The 14,191-nt window shown below is 41.7% G+C and overlaps 1 protein-coding gene across 2 annotated transcripts in view; it reads right to left on the reverse strand.

Annotated features, from left to right (window-relative positions):
• The window catches only part of slc2a4rg (SLC2A4 regulator), a 42,022-nt gene extending 28,049 nt beyond the window's left edge, over nt 1-13,973 (reverse strand). For both annotated transcript variants that reach the window (XM_084366646.1, XM_084366645.1), the window contains exons 1-2: nt 13,490-13,973; nt 11,446-11,681 (exon numbers count right to left, since the gene is read on the reverse strand). In XM_084366646.1, coding sequence (XP_084222772.1) covers nt 11,446-11,681; nt 13,490-13,747 — 494 coding nt within the window. In that variant the 5' untranslated portion in view covers nt 13,748-13,973. The remainder of the gene's footprint in view (nt 1-11,445; nt 11,682-13,489) is intronic.
• Between the last annotated feature and the right edge of the window lie 218 nt (nt 13,974-14,191).

The following is a 14,191-nucleotide window of genomic DNA, read 5'->3' on the forward strand; positions in this document are numbered from 1 at the left end:
TCATGCGCTGGTCAAGGGGTCTAATGCAAGGAGGCATTTTTTATTTGGACCATAATCACCAACTTTGTAATTTTTTTTTTATATTTCTCAAATGACAGTGAGTGAAAAACATGATGACTTGCTCACAAACATCAAAAACTATTAAGTATCAGAAAATCTTTATAACTTACATACATGTATTGTTGTGTCGTATCCGTGTATTAAAATCAGTTTTCTATTCTTGTTTGTTACATTTTAGTGGTGAGCCTTTAAATTCAGGATGTGGCCCCAAACCTTTAGTGGCCCATTCAGAATTGGACACTAACTAATAAAGGAAGGGGAAAAAAGGCCACAAAAACCACATCTTTAAAAAATTTAAGTCTCCCAGTGGATCGTCTGGCTCTGTGCCTACAAAAGCCATTCACCTCTCTACAAATTATCAGTGTTTCAACATCCTACAAGAGGAGGCTGTTACACTTTTGGGAATAAGCAAAAGAAAATGGCCCCTCTTTCACCCTGCAACGCCAGCAGTGGGACAATTAATAAGATGAATGGAGGCAATTAAAGCACATTATGGAAACACTGGAGAGATGATGATGATGATAAGACTGAGCATCTACCTAGTCAGCTCTAAAGAGACGGAGAGCTGCTCCTTTGTGAGACATCTGAGTATATTAAACCCGCTGACTCTGGCTGCATCCTTTACAAACATGTTGAAATATGACGGCTGAGTTACACAAAGCAGGATGAGAATGACTGCTAGTTGGATGCAAATGGCGGGTCTCGCTGTGAGAATTGTGCATTTTCTAACAAGGCCAAACCCGGCAATGGTCAGAATAGGGCTCCCAAACAGACAAGCAGACAGTTGGGAGCGCTTGCCAGACACAGCAAGCAGCCCTGGCCCAGGGAAAGTCATGCCTTGTGAGACTGAAGTGTTTTTCTGTCAAACAGTCAGGCCTCTCTACAGCCAAGCCTCTTCACTGTCAGACACACAGATTCAGAATACTGACTACTGCAAAATCTTGAATTGCTGACTTAAGAATGGTACATAAAAAGACACACTGGCGAGGTCTGAAGCATGACATTTTGAACATCTACAGTTCCATGGCAACTGAGCAAATTTAATCTGCTGATGAAGGCTGTTTGATAAGGTCAAAAGCACTGGAACAAGTGAGTAATTGGACCTTCAGTCGAGATAGGTTTTTCTTCTGCTGTTCAAAAGTACTAAACATGCTGTCAATCTTGGTATGGCAAAGTATAACTAAATTAAATTTACATAAACATCAGCAGACAGGATGTAGCCAATTAGGGCAGCCACAGTTTAAAGGATGGATAATGATGTTGTTTGGACAGTAGAGAGGAGCCTTGTGTTAAGCTAGTGAGGATTCAGAGGCTTACAACAGATCCAGCTTCAGATATACCAACATGCCACCACACCTCATTCATTCACACACACACACACACACAAGACGTGCAGACATGCACGTACTTGGCACCTTGAGTCCCCGTTGGAGTATCTACATTCTCTGGTAAATCTGGTCAAATGTTAAGAAGCTGACATGAGCCCTTCCACCCCCGCAAAAGGAGAGCTGAAGTGAAACCAGAGACAGAAACAGCTGCTCAACATGCCAATAAAATGAATAACACTCTCTGCTATAAGTACTGAGATGCCCTTACTTTTCCTTGTTTCACTTCTTCTTTTTCTTAATTTGACAGCTTTGACTGACAGTATTGTTGTCACTTAGTCATAGCCAAGTTACAGTTTCTGCAATTGTACAATGCATGTCATGTGATTATAGGTCATTATAGGTAATAGAACCAAGTTATTGACAAATACCCAAAAAAATCTTTATATCTTTAAATCTAAGATTAATTGGCTGTAATAGACTCAAAATCAGACCACGAAGAAAAATGGATGGTACAATCAAATCTTGTCAACATGCTTGTGAGGGATTTCTTAATGTCCAACTGGGGATGTCACATGACTGATACCAAGCAGGGCATAAAGGGATGAATTCATATCACACTGATGATAATTTTCATTATCAATGAACCTAGTGACCATTTTAGCCATCTAGACCATTTTCTACATTAATCAAGTAATCATTGGGACTATCAAATGTTAGAAAATGGTGAAAAAAGGCAATCTGATGTGATGTCCTTAAACATCATAAGTCCTAAACCCAAAGACATTCAGTTTAATATGATATGAAACAGAGAAAAGGATGAACTCTCAATATTTGAGATACTGAAACAGCATTATCTGGCAGCTTTGAGAGAAAAAATTATGATTAATTGATTTTTAAAATACTTGCCAATTAATTTTCTGTTAGCAGACTAAGCGATTGATCGAACAACCCCCAGATACCACCGGGTCGGTCTCTCTTGTGTTACGGCCGCGATACGAGCTGATTGCAGCTATTCTAGACAATGCTCCTGTTTCCAACAGCTGCGCCACGACACGTTTCAGCAGCATACCAGAAGCGGCTCTCCTTTCTGCTCCGTGGAGAGTACGCGCCAAGCCTATTTCTGATGGAAGCGGACTGCAGCCACACCAATCTGCACAGAGCAGATTGAACCAGACAGGAAGTCAGACAGCGGAACTGCATAGTGCATCCAGTCAACTTTCAAAATTAAACAGCCTACATAGACTCGGGATAAACAGCAACAAGAAAGTTAGAAATATAAACAATAAACAGACTTAAAACAGACAAATAACGAAACCATTTAACAACATAGCCGACTCATCCACAGAAGAAGCACATAAAATCAAGGGGAAAAAAAATTACTCTCTAGACAAATAGTAAATCTGTCTAGAACAGGCACTTTCCAAGTCTGGATCAGGCAGTAAATGGATTCTTCTGAAAGTAGGACAGGGAGCTCTGATATCTTAATGCTGCACCAGCCATAATAATTCAAAGGAGATGATGAGATGTCAAATTGTTTTTGAACTTACTGGCATTATCCGATGCCCTTCCCTTTCTCTCTCTTTGCCTGTGTCTCTCCAGCCCTTGCTCTTCCCTCATTTCCTCATGGTGTAATTATGGTGACAAAAACACAGCGTAAACACAAGCTCGTATATATATAGTGACCAGGGTGTTGATTCTTGGTCCAAACCGGATCGGGGCAGATTGGACAGGAACGAGGAAAAAGCAAATGCTGTTAGACAAGAGATCAGCCTAACCCTCTGCACAAATCTCGACAATACAAACCTCATGAAATATGTCAGGCTCGAAAGAACCACACCAATGAATGCCTATGGTATATCAACCAAACAACAAGAAAAACAATGTGCGCACTTGCGTCTTCGGATGAAAATCAAGTGTGTGTGAGAATGACCACATTGTGAAAATCTCTAGAGCTGCAAAAATTAATCAAGTAGTTTTCAGCTATTAAATTAATCACCAGCTATTTTAATATCCATTTAATTAGTTAAAGGATGAAGTGAAAATTCAGATTCCAGGTTCTTCAATGTGAATATCTTCTAGTTTTTTTTGCTCCACTATGATAAACTGACAAAACAAAATGATTGAGGACGTGATCTTGGCCTTAGGGACACACTGATTGACATTTTTCACATTTTTTTGACATTTTATATACAGAGCAACTCATCTATTAATTGTGAAAATGACCAACAGATTGACCGACAACGAAAATAATCATTACATGAAGCCCTAACAATCCGTCAGTATTCCCAAACCCTGGAACAGCTGACTTTCTGAGCTTATGTGGGCGGTGAGCGAGGCTCTGCTCTGCACCTGACTGGACGGCCTTGTACACTCAATGCTTTGTGCAGTGGCATGTTGCTGCTGGAAGCCGCCATCACTAAGATTAAGCGGGGATACTTTCTACCTCCCCCCAGGCCGGAAATCTCCACATTATCTTGGCAGCAGTCAAAGGAGTTCAGGGGTGTGTGACTGCTCCTGTTTAAAGAGACGACTGGGCTCAAAAAGCTTCTCTTGCATAAAACACCTTTAAACACCTTTTCACAGTCAGATTTTTATATTATTTAAATTTTAACTTCTCTCTTTTGCTTTTTTAAAAGGACCTGTGGATACCCAGCAAAGATACAAAAAAACTGGATTAGTGAGGTCTAGCTAACCAAAAGAGAAGTTGTGTGAAAAATCTATCTTTATCTTTATAAACAAGTTTATAGCTACAGGGAGGAGACCACAGATCCCAAGCTAATGGGTGAAAAAACAAACACTGTGCACATAGAGCAAGAATCTGTCATCCTCTTCCCCCTCCTCTCCCTCTCTTTCTCTCTCTGTATTACTCCACACAGAGGGCTCGTGAATATCATATATAGCCACATAAGGAGTCACTTAAAGTATGTACTTGTGGATGTGTCGACATGTGTAAATACTGCTAGCTGACTCAGCAGGGCAAAGACTTTGGTGCAATATCCAGGAGGTGACAGGGGGACAGTGTTACTAGCAGATCTGTGTTAAATGAAACCTAACTACCTCCCTGTGGGTATACTATTAAGGTGTGTGTATGTGTGTGCATGTGTGTGTGTGTACTGTATGATTGAGGAGGAAAATCTGGATAAAAACCACAACAAGTGCTTGCTTGTAAAGCTACATGATCGATTGTTTTGTCCTACAGCACTATTCCTTTTAGGGCACTAAAGGACATTATCCAGGCTCACACAGCTCTATTGTTAAGGACATGCATGTCTACACACACACACACTTAAGGACGCACACATAAAAAAGGGGGTTTCTAGGAGGTTATGAAGAACTGGGCCCACTGGTTCCAGCAGCCTGGGTGTGGCACGCTGTTTAAACTGTTTATTTAAGCCAGGCCTTTGAAACGTACTTAAATCAAGTTGCTAGTTGTAGAGCAACCATTTAATCGAGGCAGTGCCTTTCCTGCTTGATTTACCCAATCCCTTCGTCCAGGCCCAGGCATTTTGAAAGGTCAGTGCTCACTTTGCTTAACTGTGTCAACACAAAATCGATTGGGATGCCAGAAGTTCAGGGCAGCTCTCTTCCACAACTAAACTAAAAGACAGGGCTGTCGATAATCCTTTAATTACAAGTGAGATCAAGGACGTCTGACGTTCCTCAGGATGCAGTCAGAAACCACAGCCAGCACCGTGTTTTTTACCTCCTACATACTGCCACAGTGAAGTTAAGGTAGCCTTGATGTTTCACTGGTTACTGACAAAGCAAAAAGGGAGGGAAGAGGAGATGGTGAAGGAGAGAGAGGGGTGGGGGTGCTTTAATTGTGGTAATATTTGAAAACTATAAACATATAAACTACAGAAAACTAAACAATGGCTTAATGTTTATCGGAAAAAGCTGCCTGGATGAGAAAAGTGTTTCCTGACAAAGAAAGAGAAGAGAGAGAATATTTAACTACATGCTGAACACTAATTAAAAAGCAAAAACATGAAAGCAGATGTAGGCCATTCAGCACGGCACAGTACAAAGTGTTAGGCGTTTCTCAGACTTTTCTGTTTGCAGTCTGAGCTGAATTTCACTGTTTGTCATCAGCAGACTGGGATGACTTATGATTGAGTTGCGCAAGACTGTGTGTGTGTGTGTGTGTGTTTGTATTTGAGGATATTTATAAGTAATTGCAAGCAGGAGAGAGCAAACCCCGTGAAACTAAGGGCTTACAGAACATTTTGAAAACAGTTACTTCAGCCGTACTCTCCGCCACCAAGGATCTGGTTTTGGAACCAATTTGCATATTCACTGGAGCATTACTCAGTACATTCAAAGAATTTCCTACCGCATTGTGCAAATTAATCTGCCACAGTGAGAAGTAACACAATCGCCAGGATTAGCTTTATCGCTGTAATCTACTGTTTGAATGTATAATGATATCATCTGATTAGTCAGTGTGATTTTAAGAAAAAAGAAGCTTTGAACTCTAAACAGAGGAGAAATGCCTCTTTGGCTTGTGAATATGTCTACGAATCTGCAATTTCAGTGCCAATAGAAACATTGTGAACATTCCAGTGATTAGTATGCTATAATTTTCCTACCTTATGAATGGACACGGTCACTGAAAAAAGTAGTGAAAATTAAACAATATCACCTACGTGCTGCAGACATGCGTTTATGAGTGCTTCAGAAAGAGAGAAGAGAGAGAGACGTGACCATGACAGACAGATTAGAACTGGCTTTTTCTATACGAGAATGGAATAATCTTTCCTGGAAGAGAGAGAGTCGGCATTGTTCAGAGGGCTTCATCTCCTCTGGATTTGAGTAGGATTTAGTCGGTCGTACTTCAGACAAAGGGGCAGAGGGCAAAAGCCCAAGAGAGACGAAAAAAAGGAACTATGGAAGAGATAAAAAAGGGAGGCAGGAAGGTGGGGACATTTCTACAAAGCAGAAAGAACTGCAACATCTCAGAAACATACCTTGTAACCAAGGACCTTTTTAAAAAAAAAAAAAACTTTATACTGTATACTCCGTAATCAATGTTTTGGCTGAAAAAATAAACAACTTTTGGGACTCAAATTCACTACCGAGACAGCTTTAACAACACCAGCAAAGTAAAGTGTTATGAGCATGAATAGCAAGTTAGTGACAATAGCTGCATGAAATATTAAAAAACATTGGGAGGGATATGATGAGAGATGAGAGAGGTAGAAGTGGCTGGTGGGCAGAGGGGGAAAAGCCACACAGCAGCTGCTGGATGGTAGGAGGAGCAGAGTGTAGAGAGTAGAAGGACAGAAAGACTGATTGAAGACAGAGGCAAGGCAGTTGACTAAGGCATCTCTAAGAACAGGGGGCCTTATGTAAGTGTCTATTAGTGTGGGTGAGCAAGTGATAAAGCATTTTACTGCAGCGGTGCCAGAGCCTACAAGAGTTTCCTCCCTCTTGATAAGTGTTTCTTTCTCTCTGTGTCTATAAGTAACCCTGCTGGAGGACATATGTACAGAATACAACCAGTATTTAAACTATTTGACTATTGACTATTTTCCAGCACCATAGAACACAAGATAAAGTATTTTGGTTTGAAAACCTGCATTTTCTATTTAACTACATATCCTGTATCATAAATATTTATCTGGCATTTTTAGGGTTGAAGCCCCAACACTCGATGATTCAAATCATTAGCCGAGAGGAGAAGAGCTCACAATTTGTCAGTCGATTCATCACACTTTTGTTTTGTAGCCGAGTCACTGAACACAGAGCGAAGCAGCCGCAACTGCACGACAGGCTGTTAACTCTACAAACCAAGTCTCAAAATAACCACAAACCACAAAACAAACTGAGACTGAAGCAGAAAAGGGTGACTGAAACAGAGGGCAACGTGACATTTATCTAAAAAGCAAACTATTCAGTCACAGTGATTTATTTAAAATCCAAGTACTTTTCAAACCTTGAAAGCATCGTATTAAAATTCAAGCATTTTCAAAGATTTCCAGCACCCGTACAACCATGTCCAATATATTGGAGCCATTCCTAACTTTGTCTACTTGACAGTACTATTGCAGCAGAGCAGACTGTTTGCAGAAAGCATTCCTTCATGCCTCCTACTCTACTCCTCACTTATGAAATCGATTTAGCCTTTCTTCTTCGCTGCATAACAGCTGATGATTAACGTCTCGTTGGGGCATTGAACACACACACACATACACAACACATATTTCAAACATTAGCTGGAGCGTCTTCCAGCGGCCCTTATTAGAGTTAAGGAATGACTGATTAGGAGCCAGCCACAGAGCTGAACCCTGAAAACACAGATTAAATTAAAGAAAACCTTTGATATTATATCCTCACTCCTCCACACACCTTCAAGTCAAGAGACAGTAACGCTGCAGCGTTAGATGATGAGCTGTCTGATACAATCTTCTGCGGTAATAAATTGTCTATGCAGCACATAACCCAGATGCTTAGCCTGACCTAGCGGACGTGCCAGATGCCTGCTCGCGTCCTGGTCTGACCCTCCCCTCATGCATGACTCCATTCATTGAGGGCGACCTTTCACCCCTGCCTGTGTCAGAGCGAGCGCTTTAACCTCTTGTGGTCTGGAAGAAAGACACAAGGCTAATGTTGCATCACATTCAGAAGGATTTTTGTGCATCTAATGATAAAACTGACATGCTTAACACCAACTCTGGGTTATATGGAAATATAAAAGAAAACAACCACCTGAGAAGAACTGCTCAACTTGGGATGCCATGTCAGCAGTCTGGATGTGGGTTAGACATCCCAGTCTAGAGTGGGGGCAGGTAGCTGCTCCTCTGACTCTGACCTTCAACAACCGGCTGTAATGTCTCCTTTGGGAGAACAGGATTGGTGGTGGGGTGGTTGGAGGGGGATAGAGAGGTGGTGGACTCTGCTCCAGTCTGCCTGTCTGCTTAGCCTAAACCCTCCTGGTGACTCTCAGCAGACCAAGTCAGAGACTGGTGGGTAATTATGTTAAAAACAGAGCCGTCTTTTTCCCTCCACCACTGACCCCCCTCACTGCAGTAGGTTGCTCTGGTGTCCTGTTTATGCAGGCTCAGTGTTTTCTATTCATGTTATCCTCCTGCTGTGGTAATAGTGTACCTGACCAAGGACAGATAAGAAAGAAAAGCTTTTTTCTCATCAAAACAAATGACCCCTCCTCTCTTCACCAGTCCTCGTCTTTGTTCCGTTATCAGTGCACTGAATCCTTTGCTGATGAGTATTGACAGGTAGAACAAGGTCTGCTTTAGGGTGTGAGTGACTTAATCAGAGACAGAACAAGAGAAAGACAGAAACACATACATATAAAGTGACAAGACAGGTGGGAGTGTTTAAATATATGCATAGGTTTAAATGTATTCAGATGAATATGCACATGTGTGTGAGTCAGTGAATGTATTGGTTCCTCCTCTTTCCACCCCTGCAAGATCTTTGCCCGGGCTTGTCTAAAAGGGTTCTAACCTACTTTGCAGCGTCTGCAAACTGACAGGACAAGGTGTGAAAGCGCAACATTGTCCGGGAGAAAGAATGCGCCACTGATACAGTGGTTAATGTAGAACACACAGAGGTGTGGAGGAGAGGACAGCTTTGGAGCCGAGGTCTATTTAAACATATTTAATCCTGTAACACAATGGCAGTATTACCGAAGCTAGTGGGGAGCAAATGAAAATAAATGGTTTTGTTGACATTATCCAAAAGCAGGGCACTGTGTGCAGCAAATGCACAATCAGGGGCACACCCGCATACACAAAACTGCACACACATACTAATGTCAAGCACAAACTCCCCACTGTGACCATTACATGGAGAAAAATAGCTGCCACCGCGGTCGAATAGTTTAAATGAGTGTAGTACAACTATGTAACTTGGTGAAATCGTCGTTCACACAGAATAACAATGCAGCTATTGTGCATTTTCAAACTGCTCTTATAAATTTGTGATCACTGCCACATGTACATACATCTGGATAGAGAATGGTGGGATAAGCTCAATAAAATGTAAGCAAGTATTATCAATTCACCAAACAGAGAAGACTAAAATGGTTTAAACCAAAATAGGAATAATGGATAAGAAAGCTGTTTGTTTCATGGTGAGAGAGGAGAGCAGAGCCTCTCATCATTGACTGCAAAACAAAAGCCAACTTTAGCAGGGTGAAGTTGTGGACTTAATCTAAAAAGGTCAATGCAACAACAAAAAGCCCTGGCTAATAGACTACACGGTTATATAATGTTATGCAACCTCTTTCAGCGGCTGTGTGGTGTCAACTCAGAGTTTGTTATTGTGGTGGCAGTTTTCTGAGATAGCTGCCAACATGCTGTGGAAAAGAGATGTTTAAAATCTGGCTAAGACCTGGATCAAGAGGGGAGAACATGTCTGTGGTGGTCATACAATCTCGTACAGGCACTCACAAAGAGGAAGGCACAGCATCACACTGGTTTAAAAGCATGTTCAGTCTTGCATGCTCCCCAGAGACACTCCCTCAGATCATACATGACAAGAAGCACGTGAAGTTCACGTGATGATCAGAGGAGGAAAGAAAGTAGTTTGTGTGCCATTTACACACCACACCTACTATCAAGAAGACTCTCAGCAGTTGTTGATGGACCAGAATCAGTTTACAATGATGGTACATAAGAAAAGTTCTGATGTTTCTATGCAGATTTAATGAAGAGCTGCTCAGTTCTTAGACTGTACTGTATGGCCACCAGGCATCTGCTGTCTGGCAGACAGACAACGTCTTGACAAAGACAGTAACCAATAGCTGTGTAAAATGAACGAAAGAGTGCTTAGGCACCGCCTACAGCCTCTCCCAGTGCTCTCTGCTGTTACATAATCACTTATCAGTGCACTAGGCTTGTCCCTGGATGCATTTTCTCCTTCCTCTGTGTGAAACAGTCTGTAAATGTCAATTGTCTTAAAGGTCTGTCAAAGAATGTCCTAAATACAAATGTGCATGTGTGTGAATGAAAATGATGTGAAACAACAGCAGCAATAACTCACTGAACTGCACATTTAACCAAACACAGTCATACACAATGAAGCTTTTTCTCCTGTCTGACACACAGTGAGCACGGCACACTGACAGATCCACTAGCATGGCCTATCCAAAGAGGGTCAAAGGTGGATTGTACTACTATTGTATTGCAGAGACAGTCAAGCAAGACAGTGAGACGCTTCATTAGTAAAAACTTTCTCAAAAGCATTTAAACAACACCAACATACTGTATCTATCTTATTCATTCTCTCCCTTTTCCTTCCGTCAAGCGATTGGGCAATCCCGGGCCCTCATCTCCAGCTATGGCTCTCTGAGGGCATATTTCGAAACTATTCTGGATGGAACACCAAACATGTGGTCAGTTGACCAGTACGCCCCCACAACATTCATGCCCAAACCACTATACTTTTGTAGCCAGGGGGTGAATTCAACTTTTATTCAAGACTCTGAACACAGGTTTGGAGTAATATGAAAGTTATTGATTATTTTTATCACCACAAAGTCAGTGTCAAATTAGCACTTGGACTTGGCTGCATAGAAACAAGAGCCATGCACACAAATAAAGGTCTAACAGAATCCTATGGGGTTGATTTTACATCCACCCAAAGTTTGCATGTCAAGCCAAGTAAGGCCTGGGCGGTATGGCCTTAAAATAATATAATGATATTTTTCGGCTATGTTGCAATACAATATATGTCTTGATATTTTGAAATCTCCTCAAAAACATTCCATAAATGTTGGGACTGTGCAGCAAAATAAAATATCATAATACAATATCAGTACGATAAATTTACACGTTAATGATTTTTGATAAATAATCATCAGTAATGTGGATATGATGACAAAGACAGTTAAGGCAAATATTAGAAAAAGTAGAACAGTCTGATAAGTTCAGAAAATTGCATCACGTTACTGTAATGTAGCCTTTAATCATATAAAATGACTGTATTGCTTGAAAACGATGTCCCTTTTCACACAATATGCAACCTTGAATAAAAACAAAAATGAAGACACAACAGGGGTTCATGACTGCGGCTGTCATCAGCCTCTCCGTACCTGTGTCTGGGGACGGGGATGTGGGAGGAGGGGAGGGGTTGTCTATCTGTCGGTGGTACGTTTCGCCCTTGTGCTGCCCTGAAGTTGTTGACCAGCTCTGCCTGTTTCCCTGGGTTCCTGATGTCCAAGTGCATGAAGCCGCCTGGCAACTGCCCGTTTAAGCCTGGGCAGTGAGTAGGACTGCCCCTCTTCAGGATCCCAGTGGAACCGGTGTCTTTTTGATCCCCCAGGCCATTCTAGAAAACGAAGCAGTAATACAGTAAAGTCAAATATTGGTAAGCCAATAATCAGAATGCCTCCTTCAGAAACATTATGTGACAACTAACCATTGTGTTGACAGTTTCAACACCTTCACTAAAAAAATCAGATGACTTTCTTGATGGAATATAAATATTTCTATTTTGATTAACAATGGTATTGTCTTTGGGGTTGTTTTAAACAAACCACACTAGATGAAGAAAGCAACTTCTTTAAATCTTTTACAAATCTTCCACTCCCTTACTGTTGTTTAGCTACTGCACATGAACCTTCAGGAGCCAACCAGAGTGAAGGCTATTCCAGGTCAAAAAAACAGTTCCTGCTTCTGTTGCCCTCTTCACATTGTTTTGATAGGCTTCAAAAAGATGCAAGAAGCATGTGTAAACACTTGGGCACTTCACTTAACAAATAAATGCAAAACTTGTGAGTGTGATGGTTGAGGTTGAAGCTGTCTTCTTCTATTCTGATTATGACTTCCTTTAGGAGTGAACTATGTTTCATGCCAACTTAAAATGAGAAAGGAACTTAAATGAGACAATTGATCATAAAACAATAATGATTATTACCATTATCCATACATCTAAAGTGTAATTCATGTATATTTGGTTAAACACTGATTGTGAGAAAATAAAATTAACAATTTCTTGAGAGCCAGTGATAATTTCTTCAGTTTGCCTGTCACATATACTATTTTCAAGGTATACTTTGGTATGAATGTGTACATTTTACTTATCTACGGTATTTAATTCTACTGTATTGGTGTTATTCAAAATAATGATATTTCCAAATATCAAAAGACCCTTCAGTTACATTCCGATAAAGTGTCAAAAATCATTTGAAAAGCGTAACACTGATATTTTTTGAGGTTTTCTTATTGTGTAAATCTCATACCTTTGCAACCCTAATAACATGAGCCTGACAAATATTTACTAATTGTTGCAGCAAAAAAGAATACAATGCAATTATTCAGTCACAAAACTTACAATAAAGGACCTTGATCGTGCCTAACTTCCACTAACACACTGCCATGTTAAAACAGACACCCATTGCTATCCAGTTCATTATTTGAATAAAAACGCTATCTAATCCACTTTAGACACATCCAAAAGTAGGTGTGGTAATTAGCCATCTGAGCATATTTGACGCAGCGGGGTTAATTAGTAACTCTGTGACGTGATTCAATAACTGAGTCTGCACAGAGAAACACAGACAGGCCACAGAATGCCAGAGCTGCGATGCAAAAACAAACAAGCAATGCAATGCAGTTCTGCACAGGAGAAAAACATCACGACAACAAACAAGTACAATCACTAGTACAGCAGTGTGTGGAGAAGCCGGGCAGGAAGCCCCGGCTGTAGCTCCACCCTGGACTTATGGGGGAGGGGGTATGGCTAGTAGTTTGAAGTCCCAGCCCCCCTTTTCTGCAAACTTTGCACACAAAACGAGCCGCCATTTAAAGCGGTTTTAATACGACGTGATTACAAGCGACTGTTGACAGCAGCTGGTGACACTTGGAAGAAAATGTGGGCTTAAAGTTGCAACTGTGCACCTCCATACACAATATACAGTAGTTGTAGTCTCGTGTGAGCTTCACGGTCGCGCACTTCGACCGTTAATATGTAATAACGGCGTTGTGAGAGCTGTCAGACTTCTCATTACGCAGCTTAATGACAGGTTAACGCGACATGCTCGGTATTATCTCCTGCTGTAACTTGGCTGTGCAGTTGACTTCACCGGCTCGTGGAGTCACGTTGCGTACACGTAAACACGAATGAACGGCACTTACTTTTTCCACGTCGTGCAATATTCGACCAACCGCTGAAAATCCGTTCCCTTTTGAATAGGTTCCCTCGCCTTTAACCTCCACCGCTGGGCCGCCGTCCATTACGAATTTGTAGAGGACGGGCCCGTTTGTGTACGCCGGCACGAGACCGTTTTTCTCATGATTGTCGCGGAGCACGGAGCGGCCTGCCCGGCAGTTGAAATCCGCACCGCCGACCCTCGTCCCAACCGACGACTTCTCCAAAATGTATCTGGCATCCATATTCAGACAAGGGCGAGCGGAGACTAAAGAAAGAAGACCAGCTTTCTATAGATTTTAGTGCAAATTGCTGGAGTTAGATACATTTATCAGGATTGTCGCGAGTTGATAGGTGCTGTCTGTATCTTGAACTTCTATTCTAGTCTACATGTAAAGTTTTCCACCACCGCCTCCGCCGCCACCAACACTACCCAGGATATCCAAAAAGCCGCCCGGTCAGGAGGATATTGTTTTGCCTCTTTCCTCCAAAAGAATGCCACGCCCCCTCTGCTTCACTCCTATTGGTCCGCTGCGTACATAAACATTACACTCTGGCACGCTTCCACGGCGAGACGGCCTCTGATTGGCCGGTTCCAGAGCGTCAATCATATTTTTTTTCTAATCCAAGTAATGTGGGTGGAAGAGGGGAGGGGGCGTGTCGTGCAGTTTACCGGCCGGTGTCTGTCG

The sequence above is a fragment of the Pagrus pagrus genome (genome assembly GCF_965226575.1).
Source record: "Pagrus pagrus genome assembly, chromosome: 11".
Lineage (NCBI taxonomy): Eukaryota > Metazoa > Chordata > Actinopteri > Spariformes > Sparidae > Pagrus > Pagrus pagrus.